This window comes from Rattus rattus, chromosome 5 (assembly GCF_011064425.1).
Source record: "Rattus rattus isolate New Zealand chromosome 5, Rrattus_CSIRO_v1, whole genome shotgun sequence".
NCBI classification, from domain to species: Eukaryota; Metazoa; Chordata; class Mammalia; order Rodentia; family Muridae; genus Rattus; species Rattus rattus.
This window is the reverse complement of record NC_046158.1, coordinates 143,551,895-143,564,280: the sequence shown is the minus strand read 5'-3', so window position 1 is coordinate 143,564,280 and position 12,386 is coordinate 143,551,895. Positions and strand designations below refer to the sequence as shown.

The following is a 12,386-nucleotide window of genomic DNA, read 5'->3' as shown; positions in this document are numbered from 1 at the left end:
GGGGATGAGGGGACAAGCTGTGGGGGTTGTTTCTCTCCTTCCACCATCTGGAGTCCAAGCTTCAAAACCAAGTCCCCAGGCTGGGGGCAAGTGCTTTACCTGCTGAGTCCATGTCCTGTCCCCCCCCCCGTCCCACTGTCAACATGACCTCATCCTTCAGCTTCAAGACTTAAGTCTCAACATTGCCTGGGAAAGCTTCCCATCTAAGACAGATTCTCTTTTCTCCCTTCTCTTTCCTAGTGATTGACAGGCCGGGTGCCCCGATCAGGTAGGTCTTAGCCCAGGCTACTTGGGAGGCACTCACCGAACATTTTTTTAATGGATCACCTGAGACCAACTTCTCACTCCCACGGACCTCCTCCACCAGAACTATTAGCCAAGGGAACAAATAACTTTTAGAGGATTAACCTCGGGTAACGAAGGCTAATGAAATCGCACTAGACGTGCCTTTCCGGGAGCACAGGCTAGAGATCAATTATTCTAGCGACGGTGACGCAGGCCGGACGCAATGCTTCTGTTAGGCTTGTCAACCGGTTTCATAATAAGCCATCTATTGGTTACGGGAGAGGTGAGTTAGACAATCCCTGCGTCTGTGGGTGCTGCTAGCTATTCATACACGAATCTGCCTGCTTTCCACCCAGACAGTATATTCCTTTCATCTACGAGCCATGGTTGGAGTTTAACAGACATTTGTTATTTCCAACATTTTCAGAAAACAAATAAAAATGAGCCTGAAATGAACCCAAAGCAGGGCCCTCCTGAACTGAAAACACTTCCGTCCATTGAGTGGAGATATGTAAAATGGCCCCCTCCACCACCTGCAAAGAAGTCTTTCAGAGTTGTGACCTAATACACTTAGGACCTAATACACTAATAGGACTTCCGAGTGAGACCCTGTCTTAAAAAGGAAAATAAAAAGGTGTCCTGGAAGTTTTCTACTTAGATGTAAAGCTCTGAGACGCACAGTCTTGCTCTTGAGAAATCCTACAAGGTGTTCCCCCTCCACCGAGAAGGCCAAAGCATGGGCCACGCCCCCTGTGTAACCACGCCCCTCACCAACTCCGCCTCTCCAGCCTTGCCTGAGGCCCAGAACCGCGCATGCGCTCTTTCATTTGTTGTGTCCGCGCACGCGCAGTGAAGTCGCGGCAAATATGGCGGGTCCAGCGCCGGGTACGATTATGGGAGAAGACTACTTCGGGAATGCGTCTGAGTGGGGTGAAGAGGCGGACGGCGGCCAGGTGAGAAGGCAGTAGGCGTTCGGCCAGGAAGCCGGGTCTCTGCCCTGTCCTCGCGGCGCCTGCGCCGGCCAGAACCGGGTACAGGGGGGCGTCAACCCTTGACTCCCTGACCTCCGACCCCGGACCCTAGCGAGGCGGGCCTTGGAACCGCACTGAGGGGCTTCGGGCCGGTCCTGCCCCATTAGAGACCTCAGTTTTCCATGCACTCCGATTTACAGTGACACCTGGGGCTGACCTCTCTGCCAGGTAGGAGCCATGGTGCCTCCTGGCCGGAGGGGCAGAACAGACTCCAAGGAAGAAGAGGGACACAGTGACACAGTGAACAAACTCTAACTCCAAACTCCAGCAGCATCCCGAGGGAGGGAAAACACTCTCCGGGGCTGGACAATCCAAACTCTCTTTTCACTTTTGGATGATTTCATCCATCCTTAGAATACAGGACTTAAGATCTTGTAACCCCGACTGTCCAGGTTTTGGGTGAGAGATGGGGAACTGGCACCATTCAGTGTCCCAAAAAACATCAGGGTTAGGAAATCAGAGGTATATGATTGACAGGTGTATGATTGACTTAAGCCTCCCATGTTCTTCTGGACAGTGTGCGGGGACCCCGGACTGTTTGCCTTTTCTACAGGAAGCAAGATGAACTTTGAATGAATATAGGATGCAGTGAGGTATACCAGTGGAGTGGTCTGTGGTTCAGTGAGGGCCGTGGAGGAAAGGTGAGGGGTTTCCGGAACTGAGGGAAGTCCTCTGTGGTAGGCTGGCTGGTTGGTTGGTTGGTTGCTGGACCAGGAGCTGTCAATCATCAGCGCAGCCTCCCGGGAGCCTGTAGATTTGCTGACCAGTACAACTTAAGACTCTGGGCGTCCTACATCACTTGGAAACTCAGTGGCAGATATATGGAGTTGGATTTAGCGAATTTGGATGTCGGGCTAAGTGCTTTTGTGTAATAGCTCATTCTAGGCCCTAGAGCAGCAGTTCTCAGCCAGTGGGCCATGACCCCTCTGGGGGTCAACTGGTAACATATTGGATATCCTGCATATTTACTTTACAATTCATAACAGTAGCAAAATGCAGTTGTGAAGTAGCGACGAAAGTAATATTATGGGTGGGGTCCCCACAACATGAAGAACTGTGTTAAGGGGTTGCAGCATTAGGAAGGTTGAGAACCTCTGCTCTAGAATTCCCATTGAGTGTTAATTTGTAAGTCAGGCAAAAAGACTCAGTAACTTGCCCAGGGCCATAATGGAGGAAGGAAGGAAGACTCAAAATGACGTCCGTCGTGTCTGTCGCCACTTAAGTGACTCAGTCACTGAGGTGGTCCAAATGGGAGAGGTGTGAGGTGTGGGGGATGGCACACAAACAAACACCAGGCCCTAAGTTCAGAAACTGGCGCCCACATAAAAAGTCACACGCGGCAGCCCTTGTCTGTAACCCAGCACTGGGGGATCCCTGGAGCTCCCTCGCCAGCCAGTGGGACCTCATCAGTGAGAACTTCCTCGACCTCTAACATCTACACACAGACAGTGTACACACAGGATCACCTCAGGAGACCACACGGGCACGAGAAAGTACACTGCAGATTAGCTAGGTGGTTGTTGTCTGTGTTTATGTTTTGTGACTGTGGAGGGTTAGGCGTGGCCTGGCCTAGAGTCCACTGAATTTCAGTCTGAATGGCTGTGGTTTGACCTGTTGACCCTAACTCGATCTCCCCAATGAGAGTGATGAGCTATCGGAGTATGAAACCCGCGACTTAGGTGTCCTGAGTAACCGAGCGTGGTTCAGCAGATGGGAATGTGGTAGTGTGAAAATACTGGACACCCCTGCACACGCACACTTTCTTCATCTCTGTTCTCTGACTGTACTTGAAGGGCACGAAAGTCCAGAGGGATGGAGGATGGAACCTTGAGCTGGGTCCATCTTCCCTGGTGTGGGGACAGGAAGAGGTGTAGGGAGCGTGCAGTGCCGTGGAGTCCGGATGATGGAAGCTGAGAGCAGTTGACTTATAGACACGTAGATGAGTTGGCCGCAGGTTGTACACGGAGCTGAGACTGCACAGGTAAGCAGGGCAGAGTTACTCTAGACCTTGGGATTCTTTTCCTCGCTGAGGGAAACCGGAAACTAAGCAGCTAGGTCAGATCTGTGACTTAATGAGGGTAGCATAGGTGTGAAAGGTGATCTCGTGGGGTGACAGATTGAGGCGTGTGGAGGTGTTGCTGCGGGAAGCATACAAGAAAGAAGAGGAGAGAACCTGGACCCTCATAAGGGAGATGGAATGCGGGGGATGGGGCCTGCCTCCAGCAGGAGGTAGGAGGAAGGTGAGAGGACACATCCAAGGTTTCTGGGTGGCTCATGGATGATTAGAGGAGTCCTTTATTGAAGTATTGTTTTGCTGGCTGATCCGTTTCCAGGCAAAGACAGGGTCAGTTGAACTCGCAGAGTTCAGAGTCCTGCTAGAATATGGAGTAGAAAGAAGAGTGTTGCCTGCTTGAATCTGATGTGGTCAAGACAGGTCCAGCCAGGTGAAGCTGTAGACAGGGGAGCAGCTTCCTGGCCTGGTGTGTCAGAGAAATATTGTTGGTGGGCAACAGGGTCGAAACCTGGCGATGCAGACACGTGAGCGACTCTCAGGGTGAAGGGCAGCCTCTGTGAGCGCCCTTTACAGGTGCAGTCTCAGAGAATAAACCCCCGTGAGTCGTCAGAGTGAAGTTGGTGGACTCTGCTCCTAGCACATAGCTTTCAGAGAGTCCGGACCACTGGGACAGAGTGCTTGTAGAGACACACTGTGTATGGCTTAGGTTGTGTGGGGCTGTTTCACAGCTATCGACGGATAATGATACACGAGAGTGGATATAATCCTGTTTCGATAAAGTTTTATTTACAAGAACAGGAAGAGGATTGCGTTTGGCTCTTTTGATGGTTCCTGGCCTGGCTCTTACCTCATTACGTCAGTTGCCTGAAGGTTGGCCTCCTACTCTGTGAATTCCTTCCATGGACACACCGGTGTCTTGTAGTTTTTTAGGTTCCCAGACTTGGTGCTGTCACTGTTACAGAGCATCTGCTCGCTGTTATGACGACAGCTTTGCAGACAGACAGACCTGGGGTCACTCAGTCCACCATACCATGTCAGCAGGTCAGACAGCCTGCATGGGTGGTGTCCCGCTAGAAGTAGGTCTGATCTAGCCCAGGCTGTCGATTGGAGGGGTGGTGATTTTGACTTTCTAAGTGTAACTTGGTGGGTCTTACTGTGTGAATCACTCTGTCAGTCTTTGTTGGAGAGCACTGGGTAGTGCATGCGGAGCAGCAATGGTGGCTGGCTGTTGAGCTGAATGTCAGCTGTCATTCCTGGGCCTCCCATGTCCAGCTCATAGACTACACTGCTGACTGGAGTGAAGTCATGAATACCTTTGTTTAAAGAGGATGCCACACACGGTGTACTCGACTCACCACTGTGGGCTGGCCAGACAGCCTGCTCGGTGTGGCTCCCGACCCCTTTGAAGCCACCACCTGTCCAGCTCACATCGTGAGGTTGTTATAGGGTCAGATGAAATCATACGTGGATACTTTGAAAATGGTCCTTGAAATCTCTAAAGCCAAATTGCAGGGCATTTAGATATTAAGGGAGCCTCTCGGCCTCTTGCCTTCCCAGCATCAGGAAGACGATTCTGGAGAAGGAGAGGATGACGCCGAGGTGCAGCAGGAATGTCTGCATAAGTTTTCCACCCGGGACTACATCATGGAGCCCTCCATCTTCAACACTCTGAAGAGGTGCGTGGGAGCAGTGTGCACACTCGGGGACTCGGGACTCAGGGAGAGTTTTGTAGTATGTAGAATGTGGTCTTGGCAGGGAAGACGGCTGGAGTCCTTGGCCCCTTAGAAGAATCCATAACCCCACTGCCTGTCCCGCCCACCTGTCTACCCCAGGTCCTCTGTGTCCATTCGGTGTAAAAGCCGACCTTTCATTCTTCCCAGGTATTTCCAGGCAGGAGGGTCCCCAGAAAATGTCATCCAGCTCTTATCTGAGAACTATACGGCGGTGGCCCAGACTGTGAACCTGCTGGCTGAGTGGCTCATTCAGACAGGTGCTTGGGGGCATGGGGTGGGGTGGGTAGATCCTGTCCTAGTCACTTATACATCTTGTTTCCTTTTTCATTTGCAAGTGTGTGCGTGTGCGTGCGTGCATGTGTGTGTGTGTGTGTGTGTGTGTACATGGGCATGTGTGTGGATGCACACCCATATGTATACACATGGGTGTGCATGTGCATGCATGTATATGGGGGTCCAAGGTTGAGTTTGGGGTCTTCTTGGATTGCTTTATTACCTTATTCATTAATGTGGAGCTCAGTCAACCCCAGGGCTTGTGGAGATGGCCAGTCTCATTAGCCAGCTTGCTGCAGATCTCCTGTCTGTCCTGCTGAGTGCTGGAGTTACAAGTTGACCACTATGCCCAACTGGTATTTTTGCATGGGTTCTAGACATCCAAATTCTGGTCCCCATGTTTGTACGAGAAGCACTTTAACCACTGAACCATCTGGCCAGTTTCTGCTCATGTCCTTCAAGGGACCTTTGGGTCCTTACAATGCTGATAGATTAGCCTTCGAAACATTCCTGGCTTCCAAGGTTCAAAGGCAGAAGGACTGAGTTCCCTCCTTTGTGTGCTCAGCTCTGAGCTGTGAGTCAGTTGCTGGGTTTGCAGGTAGCCTGCAAACTGATTCTCACCGAGCAGCTTCCCCAGCCATAGAGTTACAGGGTTCCCCGGAGTGTGCTCAGTGTCCCCTTTCGAGAGGTCTGCTACAGCCAGCACTAAATGATGGATAATTTAGGACTGGCTCTGATGATGGCTTTTAGCTAATGTGATCAGAACAGAGCCTTACTGTAAATCCACTGAATTGGGTACACTGACGTCATTCAAGCACTGTCCGGAAACCAGCTGCCTCACGGCTGTCAGGGTGACTGGATCCTAGTGTGGCTCTTGCTACACCTGCTCTCTCCACAGGGCCAGAGTGTACTTTGAGCTCCTCACCTGGGCCTCTGTCTTAAATGGGTGGGAGTCTGAAGATGTCTTTCTCGGCCGACATCCCGTGTGTGTCTTCCTTTTGGGGTGTTACCACTGAATAGACCTAGAAACTATTTCTACAGGGTCCAGAATCTTCGCCACCACTGCTGTGGTGGTAGAGCTCTGTGACACTGGTAGACTGGCCATGCTGTTTTGGGAGCAGGGAGGGGGTGCAGCTTCAGGCAAAGCCTTGTTTTCTCCCAGGTGTTGAGCCAGTGCAGGTACAGGAGACTGTGGAAATCCACCTCAAGAGTTTGCTGATCAAGCACTTTGACCCTCGGAAAGCAGATTCTATCTTCACTGAAGAAGGGGAGGTGAGGACGCTGTCCTCGTCCGAGCATGCCATGGCCTTTGCCAGCTTCCTCCCTGCACCCTGGGGAGTGAGGTGCTTGCATGGGAGGTTCCAATGCTGAGGCCAAGAGCGCCCATTGCCTCCCCCAACTCCTGCATGCAGGTCTGGTTTGAAGGCTGCTGGGGGCTCCTCTGAGACGCAAGCACTGACACCCATTAGACACACAGGGAACATGGGGCAGATCTTGTCCAGAGTCTATAAATCCATCAGTTACACGGGGAGCCAAGAAACACACGTTCATGGGTGCTGAACGTGGTGATGGGCAGAACCGCCCGTGCTATTCCTTTTCTCTCTCCTGCCAAGGGCAAAGGGCTGGGTAAGCAGGAGTTAACTGCATGATGTGGCTCCCAGGGATACATGCTTCCACAGGACTTTTCACGTGTCTCCTAGGAAGCATGCTCTGTACCCTCTCCGGTTAGGCACATCTTCCTAAAGTTGTGAACAGGCATCCAGGAAGTCAACCATTCAGCTAAACTGTGTGTCCAAGGCGAACCCTGCGTCTCCCGGAGCTGGGGCCGCCCACAGGTCTCTTCCCGTTGGAACGATTGCTTGTGCAGCACAGACTCCCGCGTCTGAGTCTTTGGCCTTGGCCTTTGTCTTTGGCAGACCCCGGCGTGGCTTGAGCAGATGATCGCACACACCACATGGAGAGATCTGTTTTATAAGTTGGCTGAGGCCCATCCTGACTGTTTGATGCTCAACTTCACTGTGAAGGTAGGGAGAGCCCTAGAGTCCAGGAAAGGCGAGCAGAGGTCAGCTCTGCAGTCTTCTCGGGAGTTTGCACTGACAGGAGGAGCAGAGACTGTGTTTAGGGCGGCACTGACTGCTTCAGTGTGGGACACTGTAGAGCCTCGATTGCACATGTGCGCTCACAGGCCTCAGACCTGACCTGGCTGCCTTTTCTCAGACACCGAGGCCCAGGAGACACCTGAGCCTGGGCGGGCAAGCCCTTGATGGTGGCCCAGCATGAAGCCTAGGAAAAGTTGGGGTCAAGAGCAGTTCTGGCTTGGCTGGCCACCACTCTGACAGGCGGGGGGCTGAGCCTGGGTTTTGGGTTTTGTGGCAGCTCATCTCTGATGCGGGCTACCAAGGTGAGATCACCAGCGTGTCCACGGCCTGCCAGCAGCTGGAAGTGTTCTCCAGAGTGCTGCGGACCTCTCTAGCCACAATCTTGGACGGAGGAGAAGAAAACCTCGAGAAAAATCTCCCTGAGTTTGCAGTAAGTCCCTCTGAATCTCAGACTACAGGGGCCTGGCTGAGGTCAGTCTTCTGAGTGTGACACGTCCTCACTCTGTAAATACAGATTCTCCAGGTCAGAAAGCCCTTTATCTGTACTTACCGCTGTGACCTGAACGTTGTCTCCATGCAATTTTCTAGAAGATGGTGTGCCATGGGGAACACACGTACCTGTTTGCCCAGGCCATGATGTCCGTACTGGCCCAGGAGGAACAGGGTGGCTCTGCAGTGCGCAGGGTCGCTCAAGAAGTCCAGCGCTTCGCCCAGGAGAAGTGAGACATCTGCGTGCCCTGCTCCCGCCTCCCTCCCTTTCCTCAGAGACCCTAGTCCTAGGTCCACAGCCCAGCCTCCAGCTCCATCCGCCCTAGGCATGTTTACCCTGTGGAGCTGAACTCGGTGTAGCTTCTCGTTCCTGGGCCTTGTTGGCCTTGGTGGTGGCCACCTTGCTAAGGACACGATTGCTCTGGTGGTCTGGGCATGCGCACTTGTGCACACATTGATAGGATGAATTGACAACACAATGGGCCAGCCCGGGCCTTCAGGAGCCCAAGGCGCTTCAGTGTCTGCTGCCGAGGCTCCCCTGCTGACATATGCAGGGTGTGTGGATCCTTCATGGAGGCTGTAGCTATATCAGGGCCTTTTGTAGCTCACCATGACTTGTTCCCGAGGTCAGTTTGTCCAAGGAGTGAATACCGACTGTGGGAAAGCACAGGGGTCCTACCAGCTCAGTCTGCGATGTTCAAACGTAAAAGAAAAGAGAAAGCTGCTAGTGATGCTGTGTGCTTTCCCAACCAGGGGTCACGATGCCAGTCAGATCACACTGGCCTTGGGCACGGCTGCCTCCTACCCCCGTGCCTGCCAAGCCCTTGGAGCCATGCTGTCCAGGGGAGCCCTGAATCCTGCAGACATCACGGTCTTGTTCAAGATGTTCACCAGCATGGACCCTCCTCCTGTGGAGCTCGTAAGCTGCCTGCGCTCCAGTGAGGCCGGTGCCCCACGCCAGGTGTCGGGGAGGATGCGGCGGGGGGGGGGGCCCTCCAACTTCCCTTCATTCTCTCAAGGCCATGCGTGATGATCTTTGTTGAAATAGTTTGTTTTGATGCTGTTAGACACAAGGTCTCACCCTCTGGCCCAGGCTGGTCTCAAACAGAACCAGCTGTCCTGCCCTAGCCTCTCTGAGTGCCGAGGTTATAAGTATGGCCACACCTGGCACAAGCCCTCCTCCTAACCTTTCTGGCACTACTGCAATTGAAGCCGGGGCCTGTCGCATTCTAGGCAAACCGTTCACCACCCAGGTCCATCCTGTGCCGTTAGACTGTCAGTTTCTGTTCAGCCTTCCCGCAGTCAGCGCCCTATGGTTGGGAGATCCAAGGCCTCCCTTCTTCCAGCCCACTCCCAAGTGTACCTCTCCCTAGATCCGGGTGCCAGCCTTCCTGGACCTGTTTATGCAGTCGCTCTTCAAGCCAGGGGCCAAGATCAACCAGGACCACAAGCACAAGTACATTCACATCCTGGCTTACGCTGCTAGTGTGGTTGAGACCTGGAAGAAGGTACCGTCTGGCTGAGAGCCCACAAGCTCTCAGACCAATGGCCTCCCCAGCTCTGGGACTGTGTGAGGATCTGGGCAACAGATAATCTTGAGCCTGCCTAGTACCGGGAATGTCTTCACTATTGTGCACGAGATAGTGAGAGCCCAGTGCCTGCAAGAGTTGTGTGGCATCTCTTACACTGGGGCTTCCCTGGACCACCCAATCAGCAGCCTCTGGTTGGTTTCTGTGGGCTATGCAACTGTGTAGTCTGACAGTTGAGTGGAATTTTGACTGTGGAGACCCAGAAAGGGACTTGGGGAGAAAAGAGGCCATGCTGAGATATCCCACGGCAAGGCCACACTCCTATCACCCCCTCACCAGCTTGTATGCTTTCAGAACAAGCGGGTTAGCATTGGCAAAGATGAGCTCAAGTCCACGTCAAAGGCTGTAGAGACCGTCCACAATCTGTGCTGCAATGAGAACAAAGGGGCCTCTGAGCTGGTGGCTGAGCTGAGCACACTTTATCAGTGCATTAGGTGAGTGTGACACCCGTCATGTCAGTGCATTAGGTGAGTGACACCTGCTCCCCCACCCAGTCCCGAGTGCCAAGGCCTCCCCATGGTTAGAGCATGCACTCTCGCGCTGAGGAAGGAGGAGGAGCTTGGGTCTCATCTTAAGCACACATGGGAAACTTAAGCAGCTGCTGCAGCAGGAGGACTTCATTGGCCAGAAACCTGCCCAGCAGCCCTTCACAGAGGGGACTAAAGAAAGGACATCCAGGACTAGAGAAGCTGGGTTCATCTGTACTCACACTGTTAAGCCAACACTGCCTGGACAGCAATGATGTGTGACTAAGTACAAGTGTCCTGGGGACTGTACCCTCTTAGGCGCTTGCCTCTTTCCCATTTCCTGGGGACTAAGGAAGGGTCTGAAAGAAAGGTAAACTGGAGCCCAGGCTTCCAGGCACCACACTCTGCATGATGGTTTCCTGACTACTGTGGTGTTTTGAAGGAGCTGAGAATCAGATCCCTTCTGAGAGGACCTCATCAAACCACTTCTATCACGAGCCGCTACCTCAGCAGAATAAAGGCGGTGCCACTGTCCTCAAACACTGCTTTTCTTGATTCCCTGCTGTTGACTGCTCTTTGGCATATCTCAGCCTCAGTTTCCCCACTCGTTGTCAGAGGAAACCTTGTACTTGTCTGCCTGTAGGTTTCCAGTGGTGGCAATGGGCGTGCTGAAGTGGGTAGATTGGACTGTGTCTGAGCCAAGGTACTTCCAGCTACAGACTGATCACACTCCGGTTCACCTGGCCTTGTTGGATGAGGTAAGAAGTCGGAAGGAGCACTTGTGAGATGCCCAGTGACCTGTCAGTGAGGTCATTGGGTGCTTACCCCAGAGCTGGTAGTTTATGTCTTACCAGCTTTTCCTTTTAAGGACCTAGTTTTACCAGGTGTTAGGGGAAGGAAGGAGGGCCTTGAGGCTGACAGTGGTGTCCCCATTGGCAGTGAGCCACTTTGGGTGGGCGTGACAATCCTGTGTGCCCCCCTGCTCCACTCCTAATCCCAGAGGGCTGGCGGGCGGGCGCGGCCCCTCAGTGATGCTCTCCCCGATATTCACAGATCAGCACCTGCCACCAGCTCCTGCACCCCCAGGTCCTGCAGCTGCTCGTCAAGCTTTTCGAGACCGAGCACTCCCAGCTAGACGTGATGGAGCAGGTGAGCCGCACCCCAGTTTCCCCATGCTGTTCCTGGAGAGTTGCAGCTCTGACCTGCCCTGTCCCTGTTCGTCCACAGCTCGAGTTGAAAAAGACGCTGCTGGACAGGATGGTGCACCTGCTGAGCCGTGGCTACGTCCTCCCTGTGGTCAGCTACATCCGCAAGTGTCTGGAGAAGCTGGACACTGACATCTCACTCATCCGCTACTTTGTCACTGAGGTCAGCAGTGAGCGCACCATGGGGTCATGTGTCACTCTCCACTAGCCCAGCCTTATGTTTGTGGTAATTGTGTGCATCTCAGCTGTGAGAGCTGTGTTCTCAGCCGTGTCCTCTGCCTTGAGAGATGGAGGCTGGGGTGTCTCCAGGAAAGCCCTGGGGCAGGCAGGGCCTCTCACACCTCCCTGCCTGTTATGGAGTGCCGTGCCCCACACCAGCAGGTGTAGTAACCCACGGTCTCCCCACTAGGTTCTGGACGTCATTGCCCCTCCATACACCTCAGACTTTGTGCAACTTTTCCTCCCCATCTTGGAAAACGACAGCATTGCGGGCACCATCAAGGCAGAGGGCGAGCATGACCCCGTGACGGAGTTCATTGGTAAGGCCTTGAAGCTCCCTCTGCCATGACGGTCCGTCCCCCTTACTCCTCACCTGTTCTAATGCAGTGGCCATGTATTTCCGTGCAGCTCACTGCAAGTCTAACTTCATCGTGGTGAACTGAGAGCATCCATTACTGAAGCCAAACCTTAGCCAAACCCTCCGTACCCAGCTCGGGAGGACAAGGACTGGTCCAGAAAGCCGCTCTGTGAAGAGGCTCACCCAGCCTCCTGCAAGCAGGGCCTGCTGGGAAGGAGCAGGCAGCTCAAAGGTAGCTGCTATAGTGCCAGCCCCTCTGTATTGCAGCGTGGCTCACACGCCGGGTAGGTGTGTGCCGCCTCTGGAGAGGAGCCCAGTGGGCCGCTGGGTGGTGGGTGTCCAGCAGCTGGGTCACTTCCATGAAGGGTTTCTGCACCTTCCCTTCCTATGACCCAGATGGTTGGTCACTTTATTGTTTATGCTACTCTCATGTAAATAAAGTACACAGTGTGGTGACGCCAGATACTTTACTCGTCTCAGGCAGTCTGCACTAGTTCCCCTCCCGTGGACTCCAGGGCAACACCAGAACTATCCTAGACCATAGCTGTCCTCTCTGGCGGCTGGAGGTAGGCCTGCAGGGCACGGTGGAGGAGGAAGCAGGTCTGTGGGTGGAGGAAGCAGGTC

The 12,386-nt window shown here is 53.5% G+C and overlaps 1 protein-coding gene across 1 annotated transcript; it reads left to right on the top strand.

The window, feature by feature from the left end:
- The first annotated feature begins 1,117 nt into the window (after positions 1 to 1,117).
- Positions 1,118 to 12,225, top strand: Nelfcd (negative elongation factor complex member C/D). The gene is made up of 15 exons (XM_032904687.1): positions 1,118 to 1,238; positions 4,888 to 5,006; positions 5,211 to 5,320; positions 6,499 to 6,608; positions 7,253 to 7,360; positions 7,713 to 7,865; positions 8,024 to 8,154; positions 8,678 to 8,843; positions 9,298 to 9,432; positions 9,808 to 9,947; positions 10,624 to 10,738; positions 11,034 to 11,129; positions 11,208 to 11,348; positions 11,595 to 11,724; positions 11,813 to 12,225. The coding sequence occupies exons 1-15, from the start codon at positions 1,152 to 1,154 to the stop codon at positions 11,845 to 11,847; spliced, it is 1,776 nt and encodes a 591-aa protein (XP_032760578.1). The 5' UTR covers positions 1,118 to 1,151; the 3' UTR covers positions 11,848 to 12,225.
- Positions 12,226 to 12,386: the final 161 nt, after the last annotated feature.

Excerpts from the sequence above, each read along its gene's own strand:
- Nelfcd (XM_032904687.1), top strand. The coding sequence starts at position 1,152 with ATGGCGGGTCCAGCGCCGGGTACGATTATGGGAGAAGACTACTTCGGG. Across the intron at positions 8,844-9,297 it reads ACCCTCCTCCTGTGGAGCTC|ATCCGGGTGCCAGCCTTCCT; the intron begins GTAAGCTGCCTG and ends ACCTCTCCCTAG. Across the intron at positions 11,130-11,207 it reads AGCTAGACGTGATGGAGCAG|CTCGAGTTGAAAAAGACGCT; the intron begins GTGAGCCGCACC and ends GTTCGTCCACAG.